The 11,700-nt window shown below is 40.3% G+C and overlaps 1 protein-coding gene across 1 annotated transcript in view; it reads right to left on the reverse strand.

The window, feature by feature from the left end:
• The window catches only part of paplna (papilin a, proteoglycan-like sulfated glycoprotein), a 34,548-nt gene extending 23,770 nt beyond the window's left edge, over positions 1 to 10,778 (reverse strand). Inside the window, exons 1-3 of the mRNA XM_033643250.2 lie at positions 10,495 to 10,778; positions 4,350 to 4,412; positions 2,491 to 2,594 (exon numbers count right to left, since the gene is read on the reverse strand). Of these exons, the coding sequence (XP_033499141.2) occupies positions 2,491 to 2,594; positions 4,350 to 4,406 (161 nt within the window). The 5' untranslated portion in view covers positions 4,407 to 4,412; positions 10,495 to 10,778. The remainder of the gene's footprint in view (positions 1 to 2,490; positions 2,595 to 4,349; positions 4,413 to 10,494) is intronic.
• Positions 10,779 to 11,700: the final 922 nt, after the last annotated feature.

Below are 11,700 nucleotides of genomic sequence, written 5' to 3' on the forward strand. Positions count from 1 at the left end.
CCCTAGTGACATGAGCAGGGTTATTTTTTTAAGACTTCAAGACGAGTGAACTTAACGTCATGTGTAAAATCTGGGGAGTGCCCCTTTAAGTTAAATATATGTTCTTTTCTTTAGATTTATCGGTGCTGTAAAAAATCCCCTTTTGCATGTTTTCTGACTGAAGTTCCATTAAAACTTTAACAGTCATCACTGTGACACAGAAACAGTTAATGACTAGGTAAGGCTGCGGCACACGTATGCAAATACAGCTCAGACTGTCTTAATAATAAGTTCCAGCTCTGACATTAAGCAGCATTCCTCTTTAATCTGCGCCTGTAATAAAAAACGAGGTCTCAGCAGCTGGAGCAGCCTTGACATCGTCGCTGCTCAGCCCAAATCTCAAAAACATCCGTCGGTGAACCGTGAGACAGCAGAACGTTTCGCCACCCTCCCTCCCTTCCAGCCATGCTGATAACTCATGATTAAGTCACCTCCAAAAGTACCTGCCCTTAAGCTTCAAAAACAAGACACGCTCCTGTCAGCACGCCAAAACTGAAACTAAAACATGTCCGAACACTCAGTCACAACATCCAGCCTTCAACTTTTCACCTGGGAGTGGAAAATAAATATTTGGATCATCAAACACTGCTTTTGATTCATATATTATTGATCGCAGAAAGGTAAAATAGATTATAGCCCATGAGGTCAGGTAATTTCATACTGAAATAAATGATGGGCAAACGGGGAGTTCCTGTAAAGCACCCAATGAGTCAACAGCACTCTAATCATAGTATTTAAAGGTGTGATTCTGGCAGACAAGATATGACAGAGTTCATCCAACGCGGCAGCAGTGGGCAGGACGTCTTCCCTGTTATTCATTACTCAGCTGAGGAGGGGAAACAGACTCATTTACAGATAATCTGACTCACTGACTGACTGCACGGACATGTTGGAAACAGCATCTCAGACGGATCAATGGGAAAATGCCAAATATCACAAATCAGGACAAAACTCACCTTTCCTAAAGTTCACCTTCCCGTGAATGTAACAAAATATCAAACGAGGTGAATCAGAAAACTGTTCGGACATGTTAACGTTAACGCTCATCACTGACATGTTCTGCCTGGTGGGCATTAAAAATCGAACTCGTCCTTTTTATCAAGTTATTGCTCAATAACTGAGACACACCTTCACTCCGCAGTAACTGTAAACACAGCTCATGAATGACAGATTAATTGTTTTGAATATTGCAGATCACATGCTGCTTTATATTGAGTTAGACTGAAAGTTCAGGAGGAAATTACAGCAGCAGTGACATTTGATGGGAGGTTGCGTTCTGCACTTGTACTTGGTAGTAGAAAAACAACTCAGACATATTATCAACTTTAAACTCCTATTGCAACATATTTCATAAGGAAATATTATCCTCTTTACCATTACATTTACCTGATGTATATAGTTAGTGCTGACTGACAGAGTCAGATTAAACCTTTAAAACACAACACATTTTTAAAGAATAAACCATAGGCTCCAAACCTTTTTGGCTTTTGACCTCTACCTAAGAGATAAGGGTCTTGTTTGAGTCTCCTGTCACATGTCAGGTGTTTAGTAGTTGTAAGCAGCTCCATAAAATGGAGAATCGCCCTTTAATCTTCTCTAATTGTTTCATATAAAGAGGTTAAAATATGCAACAAAAGCACAAAAAAATTTAAAGAAAAGTCCCAAAAACTAACTTTTTTTTCTTAATCTTTTCAGTCCAATCAATCAACTTTGATCCCTCAGATTTAATTTCAATCCATCCCATCTGACACAGTTTTTTCTGCAGAATAAGTCCTTATACTTCTGATACTTTAAGTAGATTTGTGTCCTTATACTTTCATCCTTTTAGTTAAGCAGGATTTTGAATGACACGACTTCGCACCTGATGAATGGAGTTCACTTTATGGGTTACATGAGGCAACATGCCGGCTGGATTCCAGCAATACGAAGTCATTTACAGTGAAAGCTGGCACCAACACTCTGTCATGTTTAGTCAGATGCTCAGTGAGAGAAGCAGCTTTACAAACCAGACTAAAAATGGACAGAAAACCATAGAGAGACATGTGCAGCAGAGTGAACTGATGTTTTTTTTTAAACCACCTCTGAAGTCTTTTTAGCCAAAAAAGGGCAGCTAGAAATATTCGTTTTCATCCGCTCCTTTTCAGTAGCCAACACCCAGGAAAGAGAAGTCCTTTTAATGGTAACGGGCCCGTCCCTGCAGTCTGTTTGGATGTAAGACAAGCCCACGTCCCTGTGACTTCAAGGCATTCTTTTACAATCAAGATATAGTCTGTGCCCATGAACCTCACAATTAGCTTTATTCATACAGGAGGAAGAAAAAAAGACCTGTGTGTGTATTCAGGGCCTCACAATGAGCTGAGCGTGACAAAGACACGCTGACTGTGACTTCATGTGTTTATACAGGCTTGTTTAAGCATTAAAGATAGATAGATATACAGACAGATGACGTACCTGTGTGTGATACAGCGTCTGGTTCTCATGGTCACACCGCCACCACAGCTCCGGCTGCATTCTCCATAAGGACCCCACGTGTCCCAGTGATCCACACTGGGCACCTGAACACAACACAGCAGTTTGTACATGTAATGCAGTGTGATAAAACAACAACATTAACCTTTGTTAGAATGGGTTTTCTTTGCTTTCAGACCAAATCTCATTAAATTTCATAGTTAATTCTTGGCCAGTGTTTGTTGTCAAGTTCAAGAATTCAAGAATGAAGTTTGAAACTAGCCAACATGGATGAAAAAAGTGGTCAGAAGTCTAAACATCTACTGGGCAAACTCAATTTGTTGAAAGCCTTGAGGTGTTTTCCCGACGAAATCTAACAAATTATATTATTATACGTATGTTCTGTGACTGTTGCGCAGAAAGATTAAAAGGAATCCTTGTTTTTTTCAACCCAAATCTATTTTTCCATGTTTTTGCGTCTAAGTGATAAATGAAGACCGTTAGTCCAGTACTGACAACGCAGTCTCACTCTTTAGTCGTCCAAATCTGGCACTTGAGCAGTGACTTTGCCGTGTCAGACACCAACGATAAAAGCTGACCTTTAATGATGGCGTGATATGCAGCCGGTTGCAGTTATAGTTTAACAGCCCCTGGCGACATTAGAGGGAAACGCGGGGGACAAGAACAATAGTTAAGGCGGCAAAAGTCCAAGTGGGGCAGGTGGGAGGGGTGGTGGATGGGTCCAACAAATACAGACTTTCACCCGAGAGAGCGGTATTCGTGTCCTTTAGCATCGACATGATACGTGGCTGGCTGCTGTTATAGGTTAATGGCACTCTGTGTGTCAGGAGGAAATGCGGTGGGACAAGGACGAAAGTTAAGGCGAGTTTGCGTCCCGTAAGACTCTAAAGCCAAACCCTGTTCTTTTGTCCTGAACTTAACCATGTGTTTTTGTTGCTGAAGGAAAAAAACTGCAATTTGCAGTGTTGTACCGACGTAGTGCTTTTATTTTGAAAAACACTGTGTGTAAACGTTAAATTTCCTGTGAAAACAGAAGTGTATTTTGAAAGAAGACAATACATGTAACAAGCAGAACTTGACACTGTGTGCCAGAACATCAACAACCAACCAACACACAAATGTATCTGTATGTGAGAAAGTCCATGACCAAATATCGATATGTGACGAGGTCGGAGTGAGAATGTGTTGGTACGGAGAGAGTGCTGCAGCCAGGAGTGGCGAAACATACCAATACATACATACCAACATAACAATATACCCATTTACGTCCACTAAAAGTGTTTGTTTTTGCCACTGACATATTATAAGTATCTGACAACATTATGGAGAGGATCCCTACAGAGAAACAAAACGTTTTTCTTTACCTTTTACTGATCCGGTCAGTTCGTTAGTGAATTTGTAACCAAGTCTCGCTCAAGGAGAAGTCTCATTCTGAAATCTCGCGGACTTTTCAACATTGTTGAATCAAATAAATTCTTTGAAATCTACTGATTAATGCTGCTAAAATCAATCAAAATCAAGATATTGCTGGAAAACAATGTGTTGTTTCATCCACACAAGAGTCCAAAACCTAAAAATATTCAGTTTACAATAACATTCATCAGTATACGTCTTCATTTTTGGCATTTCTGCTTGAACAAAAGATTTAATCAGTTATCAAAATAGTTAATCATCTTTTGATCAACTATCGATTATTTGACTAATTGTTGCAGCTCTACATAACACCAAAAACAGCGTATAAACTGCACCGCTTTATGTTTCCAAAAACAGTTGGGTGTCTTAGGTTTTGGCTGTCGATGTTAGTGCGTTTTCGTTTTCAGTTTGATCCAGTGGGAGTTTACCATGAGCGCTGGAGCCAAGAGCAGCTGAAGGATTACCAGAGGCAGGAGCATCTTCATTGTTCCCTGGAAGAGGAAAAAAAAGAGGAGACATCCAGAGTTAGTCACTGTGACTAATGGAGATTATTACACATTGAGCAACTTTTTCGGAAACAAGCCAGGGCAACGAGAGTGCAGGCTGTGACTGATGTGTGAAACATGCCAACACACACATTTGCACACACACACACGCACTTACACACACACACGCTCAACAGGATGCATGAGGGCAGAAAGACACTTCTTCTTATCAGATCCAACAACAGTAAATACAAAACAATAAAAGACAAAGATCAGCTTCAGTTTTTGGCCGACAGTCTGCACACATCCCTTCTGTTGCCCCGCAGCGCTTCCTGAAATATTTCCAAGTATATAAATCAGCTATAAATCAGTGTGTGGGAATGATTTTGTTTAAGCAGATCATCACACTGAACCTACACGCTGATAAATGATGTGGCAGCGTGTTCTGTGGTTTGGTTTGCAGCCGCCAACCACAGCTGATTATCAACATCTGCATCTGTGGGTCTGGTTTATGTCTGATGAAAAACCTTGAAGTTTTGGGAGGGGGGATGTACATTTGGCTGTTTTTCTTTTCAATCAACAGTGGAGAAAGTAATTTAGAGGTGACATAATCAGTCAAATAAGCAATTAGATGATCAACATATATTAATCAGGAGCTATTTTGAACATTTATTCACAATTTTTCCTCTTCTTAGTAATGCTTTTGAACAAAAACGCCAAAACAATGACCAGCCTCAGTGTCTTAAACTTTAATGTATGTTGGTTTTCTCAGTCTTCTGTCACCATGGACTTAAAGAGAAGGTAATTTTTAATAATTTAGCGTCACATTTTCAGTATTTTCTGGCATTTTGTCGACTAAATGATTAATAGAGAAAATAATAGCTGGATTAATCGATAATGAAAAGTAATTAGTTAGTGTGGATTTCATATTCCTTCGAAGATAACACAGCATGTATGATAAGGCCTAATGACAGGGCGGAGCAGGGCTACAGTCTGAATATTTTCTCAACAGCCCCGAATCTTTTAGGTTTTTAAAATAACTTCAACATTCAGATAATCTCAGTCCCTCCACAATTTTGCGGCTGTTTTGGGAATTATTGCGTCCTGAAATACCTGATTTCATGCAGGTTTTTTTAAAATAGCGATGCATGTTACCATGCTTTAAGGTTTTGCTGATGATCAGCTGTTGATGCTGTTCAATACAGCGCTGAAGGGCCATTTCCATGTGCCGCTTTCCTTCTGCTATCTCTGCCCGCTTAGCACAAGCTAACACAGCACGACGTGATCTCATCGCTACTTGTCGGGTAGTCCCTGCGTTCGAGGATAACCTCTGACACCTAGTAGTTAATCTCACACCAACACTGAAAAAGCTTGACTCTGTTATAGAGTGTGCCAGTAAACCCGGAACTCCGTTAGCGCTTTTACCACTTCCGGATCTCTCGTCTAAAAGTCAATACCTTTTTTGAATGGGATTTTGGTAAAATGCCTCAAATGAGGTCTGTGGTTAACAAAAGCTTAAGCAAGTTTCAGGTTTTGTTCTACGACATTAAACACATCAATAAATACCCTACTTGTGAATTTTGAAGCTTTTACGTGTCGTAAAAAAGGCGGTTGCTAACAAGTTGCTCAATACGACTACAAACCCTGTCGGGGACATTAAACGTCATCACCCTCGAACAGGCGAGAGTGCTGGCAGTCCGCCATTACAGCTTCTTATTTAGCTTAAACAGTCCGATTTCCCCATTATACAATGTTTTTAAAATAAAGAGGCCGAAATCAGTTGAAAGCTTAGTGGCGGTGACGTCAAGAGTCATGCGACCGTGGAGTAGTCATGTAGTCCGTTAAAGCCTAACGCTAGCTTTTTACTTCTGGTGATTGCATTTAAGCTTCAAATGCGGTATGAAAGGTGTTCATATGTGAAGATTATCTCGCTGAACAAAACCTGTAAGTATCATAAACTTGTGTTAGCCACAGAGCTTATTTTCTGACATAATCCAAAACACAATGCAAAAATCACATTCATTTTCTCTTCCGGGAACCAGCGCGATGCTAAACTTCCGGGTTTTGACGTCAGCCCTGGCACACTCTATTAAACCTGTTAATAACCATTCAGTAACGTTAGCTGTGTGATGCTAACAGTTAGCTTTGTCACTGTGTGTTTGCGACTGTGTGTGGAGCTCACACTTCTGCAGCAGTGGTCTCATGCTAAACAGAGAGAGAGAGAGCGGGGCAAAGAGGCTCTGAGCAAATCAATACACTGTACACAGACCTACAATGAAATGAGATTTAAATGGTCAAATTTGGAGTAAAGCTGCGGTGATTGCAAGGTCATGCAGGGATCGGTGTTAATTGTTGTGATCACAACATCCTGGAGGGGCTGTAGGAGCCAGAATGTGTATTTAACCCTTGCTGTTTATTATTTGTGAGGCTGCAAACATTCTTTTGGTCACTTTCATTTCCAGTTGTAATTGGCACAGGTGTGGTTACACATTATTTTACCCGTTCATTCACAGCCATGTCGGTTTTAAGACAAAGAGGCTGAGCTTTGGCTCTGACACTTTCTATTGACCATTATCACCGTTACCGCAGTCACATAATCACATCAGTGATAGTTCATCTCATTTTGTCTTAGTGGTTCAATCATCATGAAACACATTGTTGGACTTAAGCATGGACTTCTTTCAACGAGTCACACTCAGACTCTTGGTGGCTTTTTTCATTGATAGTAGTCACTACAGGGCACTGACATATGACCATGATGTTTATCCTACTGTGTTACTCCACAAAGAAATCTCATATAATCGAGCAAATATTCATGTTTTGGCCTGATGTTCAAATCAGAGTGTTGAAGACCACATTGACTCTGCATTGTCGGGGATCCTTGATTTACAGTGCCACAAAAACAGGTTTTAACATTAGTAATGCTGCTTACGTCAAACTCCCACACTACCTGTGTTATGCAACTTAAAAACAGTAACATCAGACAGTTTCTAACTTGAAAATAAGTCATCCTCAACATTTCTAATGTTCCAGTTTCAGAGTGATGAAGACAGTTGGACAATGATTAGATAGAAAATAGGATGTGGGTGCTACAGGATGATTTTCTTCCTTGGCAACTATCATGTTTTTCTTGATTGATGCACAGATAAGTAGGTGTTCTATAATCTCAAATGCCTTGAAATATAGCGCACATAGCTGGCATAAATGAGAAAAAAAAATCTTCCTGTGGGAGCATGCTCCCTTGGTTTGGGCTGAGCTTCGAATGTTTACAGTGTCTGACTCCTCCCCTGCTTCTATGGTGCTGACAGGTATCTTCATCAGTACTTTTTAAAGCCTCGAGCTGTGAGACCTCCAACACTTTAAACAGCAGCCTTATCATTTCCCGCTGCTGTCTCATCACTTAATTGCTTAACTGAGCTAAAAACATCTCCTTTGTTGCTTGTGGAGGGGCTGTTTGTTTGTTTTTTCCAGGGCAAACGGAGGGTTTCTTGCCCCCCTGAGAGAGGGGGGGGGGGGGGGTCGGCTGGAGCTGCCAAGCCACCTCTGACCCCGTCTGCCATGACGACCAAGTGCCCCGGCAGTGAGGACATCCTGCAGCCATGAACGCCCCACAGACGACAAGTCAGAGGGATGGTTATGTCAGAGCGCAGAGGAGACAGGCAGTCAACATGTCTGATGTGTCTCAAACACAAAATCTCACTGAAACAAACACCCGAAATTGAGCAACAATGGTGTCATCGGCCCTGGGCAGTGGTGGTGGTGGTAATCTACTGTCTGGGCCAACAGCATTCATTTACATCTCATTAACACTGTACAGTAAACCCACATCTAATGACCAGAGCTGCCTCAAACATTAATTCCATTACTAATGAATCTGCTGGCTGGTTTTTAATATTATAAATGAATCCTTAAGTCTATAAAATATCAGAAAATTGGGATAAATGTCTTAACAGGTTTCCAGAACTCTCCTCAAACTGCTTTTTTGTGTGAACAAAATGAAAAGATATTAAATATACAATTATATAGAACAGCAAATCCTTAAGTTTGAGAAACTGGAATCATTTTCAGAAACATTTTTGCTTGATAAAGGACTTGAAATGATAAACTGAATGCACAAATTGTTTATTTAATGTCCATCAACAAATCCATTAATTGTCTGATCTATCAGCAGCACTGTAGCCTAATTGAATTACTGACCTTAAAGCAGTAGTGAGTAAGATTTCTGAGGGGTTTAGTGGCATCTAGTGGTGAGGATTGCAGATTGCAACCAGCTGAAACTTCTCCCAGTTAGAATTTCTACAGTGTTGAGAGGTTTTTCTCTGGAGACGAATTATTCATAGAGGTCTCTTCCTCTCCAAAACAATTGGACCATGTGATTTAAAACAGTAAAAACACTGAATAAAGCAGTTTCACATTACAAATCAGTGTTTCTTCGATGTTTTAGCCAAACACCTGCAAATGTTTGTTCACCTTTTCTCTCTGATAATTTAAGAATCAGACGTTCAGGAGGCTTTTACCTGGAGACAAATTATTCTTAGAGTACCCTTCCTCTCCAAAAGAAATTGATTCAGTAATTCAAACCAGCAAAAATACTGAATAAAGCAGTTTCACATTACAACTCAATGTTTCTCTAACTTTGTTCTAGCATAACACGTGCAAATGTGTGCTCACCTTTTTCCTCTGATAACTTAAGATCCAGATGTTTGGGAGGTTTTAGTGGCAACTGATTTATCTGCAAAGGTCTCTTCTTACCCAAAACAAAAAAACAGTGATTTAAACTGTAAAAAATACTGAATAAAACAGTTTCACGTTGAAAAAAAAAAACAGTTTTTCTGATGCTCTCATCACGGAGGGGCTGCTAGCTACAGCGTCCGATGTAAAAAAGCAAAAATGCAAAAAGGCAAATGGCCCTATCCAGAGCCAGTGTTTGGTTTGTCTGTTCTGGGCTACTGTAGAAACATGGCAGTGCAACATGGCGATCCCTATAAACAAGGACCTGCTCCCTATGTAGATATAAACTGCTCATTCTAAGGTAATGAAAACACAGCGATTCTTATTTTTTGGTGATTCTACACTAAAGAAAACATTGTTATCATATCATATTCCATTTCTGCCAATATATCCCCCTAAATCGCACTGGATCTTTAAATGTAATGAGTAATAAAATGGAGGTGACGATTCTTTAGTTGAGATAAAAATCAATGAAAGTCTTCAACTAAAGTGATGTTAAAAAGACACTAAAAATCGACTGAGCTCATACTGCAGTCATGTTAAAGTCAACGTATACCCAGAATACTTCAAGGAAACATTTTCAAAGCATCACCCTGAGCAATAAACCCCAATCAAAGCCACCAGCACATCGTATCCGACAGGCTGAAACCAACAAATGTTTGCCTTATTTTGCCAGATAAATGACTTAAATTAAAAACCACCTTTAACAATGAATCCATCCTTTCAGTTCACATGATACTCTTCATCCTGAGTACAATCAACCATTAAAAACATTCTTTGTGAGACTCCTGCATTAGTCACTTTTTATTGTACCAACTCATAAAGCCTTTAGCTTCAGGCTATAAACTTTAATCCAGCCAAATTAACAATTATTATTAGGCTGTCAGAGAGGGCAAGCAGTGTCTTGTGTTCTGTACACTGGCACCTGGTCAGTCCAGGAAATCATCAGTTAAAAATATATTAAATTTATACAAAGATTCAGTAATAAATTGACTGTATTGTCTGATTTTCCTGCCCTAAGCGTCTCTATGGCCTCCACATTTTGGTTTATTGTGACTTTATTAAACTTGGAGACCTTGGTTGGCATCACTGTTTGCGTTGTATCCCTTTATTTACACTATTAATTTTGTTAGTTCTTGTAAAATAATTAAAATCTGAACTATAAGGCCGTAAATCTATTAAAAAAAATCTTTCTTTTTGACCCTTCTCCCTGATTGAAACTTATTTCTCATCCCCTCTGATGAATATTTCTGTCCTCCAACGTGCCAAAACATATGACTCTTCCTTCCAAAAAATCTGTCAGTTAAAGTAAATCTGACATGAGGATAATCCGTGATGAAATCATAAGGCTACTCACCCTGATCAGTGGCTTTAAACGCGGTTTCTTTGGGTCCCAAACCGCCGGTGGATCCTCTCGGAGGACCGTGCAGGGCGCAGCGGGACTGACAGCTGGTTTCTCTCCGGGAGCTTTGACTTGAAGTTGCGTCTGAAAAGAGCTGCGGTGTCCTGGATATATGAGGAGGGCTCTCTGGCTGGAGCCCTTTGTCTGTCTCTCTCCCTGTCTGTCTCACTCACTCTGTCTGTCTGTCCAACAGGAAACCGAGTAGAAGAAGGAGAAGAAGAAGAGAAAGTCCTGTCTGTTGAACCTCCTCCGCGGCGTCATCAGCGCGCTTTTTAACCCGCAGCTCCTCCACCTCCTCCTCCACCTACTCCTCCTGACACAGATGAGGATCCTTTTTGCTCAGTCTGTAATTTCAGCCTGTAAAAATAACAGTTAATCAGCGTGTTCGTTTGTTGTATAGGTCCCTATAAGCAGAGCTATATCCTCCATGGGGTTTATTCCCACTTTGCTACATGTCATTATCATGCGCAATACCATATATGTAATACCAGGGTACTCATCCAAGTCATCTCCCTAAATGTTTGGGGTTCAATGTGAAAGGAAGGGTTATAATTTTTTAGCTGAAAATGGCCCCCAAATGTTACCTTTGTTAAAAGAGAACTTGACTGGATTGTATGTTGGGTGGGACTCAATATGACGATTTAACCTCTGAGCTTTTGTTGACACAGGGCTTTTTGTCCTTGTTGTTTCCTGGTTGTTCTGGTGGTGAAGAAAGTTGTTCGTTCATTTGGCCGTAAACCAAAGTATTGGACAAAATGAAATCTTTACCTAATGATGGTGCTTCACGAAATGTTAGAGCAGCAATGTTTTTACATTTCATCATGAGGGGACCATGAACATCTGTATCAAATTACACACCAAACCGCCCATTAATTGTTGAGATATTTCATGAAAACCCAACACGTTCTCACTCCGACTTCGTCACATATTGACGTTTGGTCATGGACCTTCCACATCCAGATACAATGTGCAAGGTACCCTGGGTGTGTTGGATGCTGACGTTCTGGGACACCGTGTCAAGTTCTGCCTGTTACATGCATTGTCTTTCAAAATACACTTCTGTTTTCATAGTAAATTTAATGTTTACATACAGCACTACGTTGGTACAACACTGTAAATTGGCGTTTTTCTTCCTTAAACAAAAACACATGGTGACGTTTA

The sequence above is a fragment of the Epinephelus lanceolatus genome, chromosome 15 (assembly GCF_041903045.1).
Source record: "Epinephelus lanceolatus isolate andai-2023 chromosome 15, ASM4190304v1, whole genome shotgun sequence".
Lineage (NCBI taxonomy): Eukaryota > Metazoa > Chordata > Actinopteri > Perciformes > Serranidae > Epinephelus > Epinephelus lanceolatus.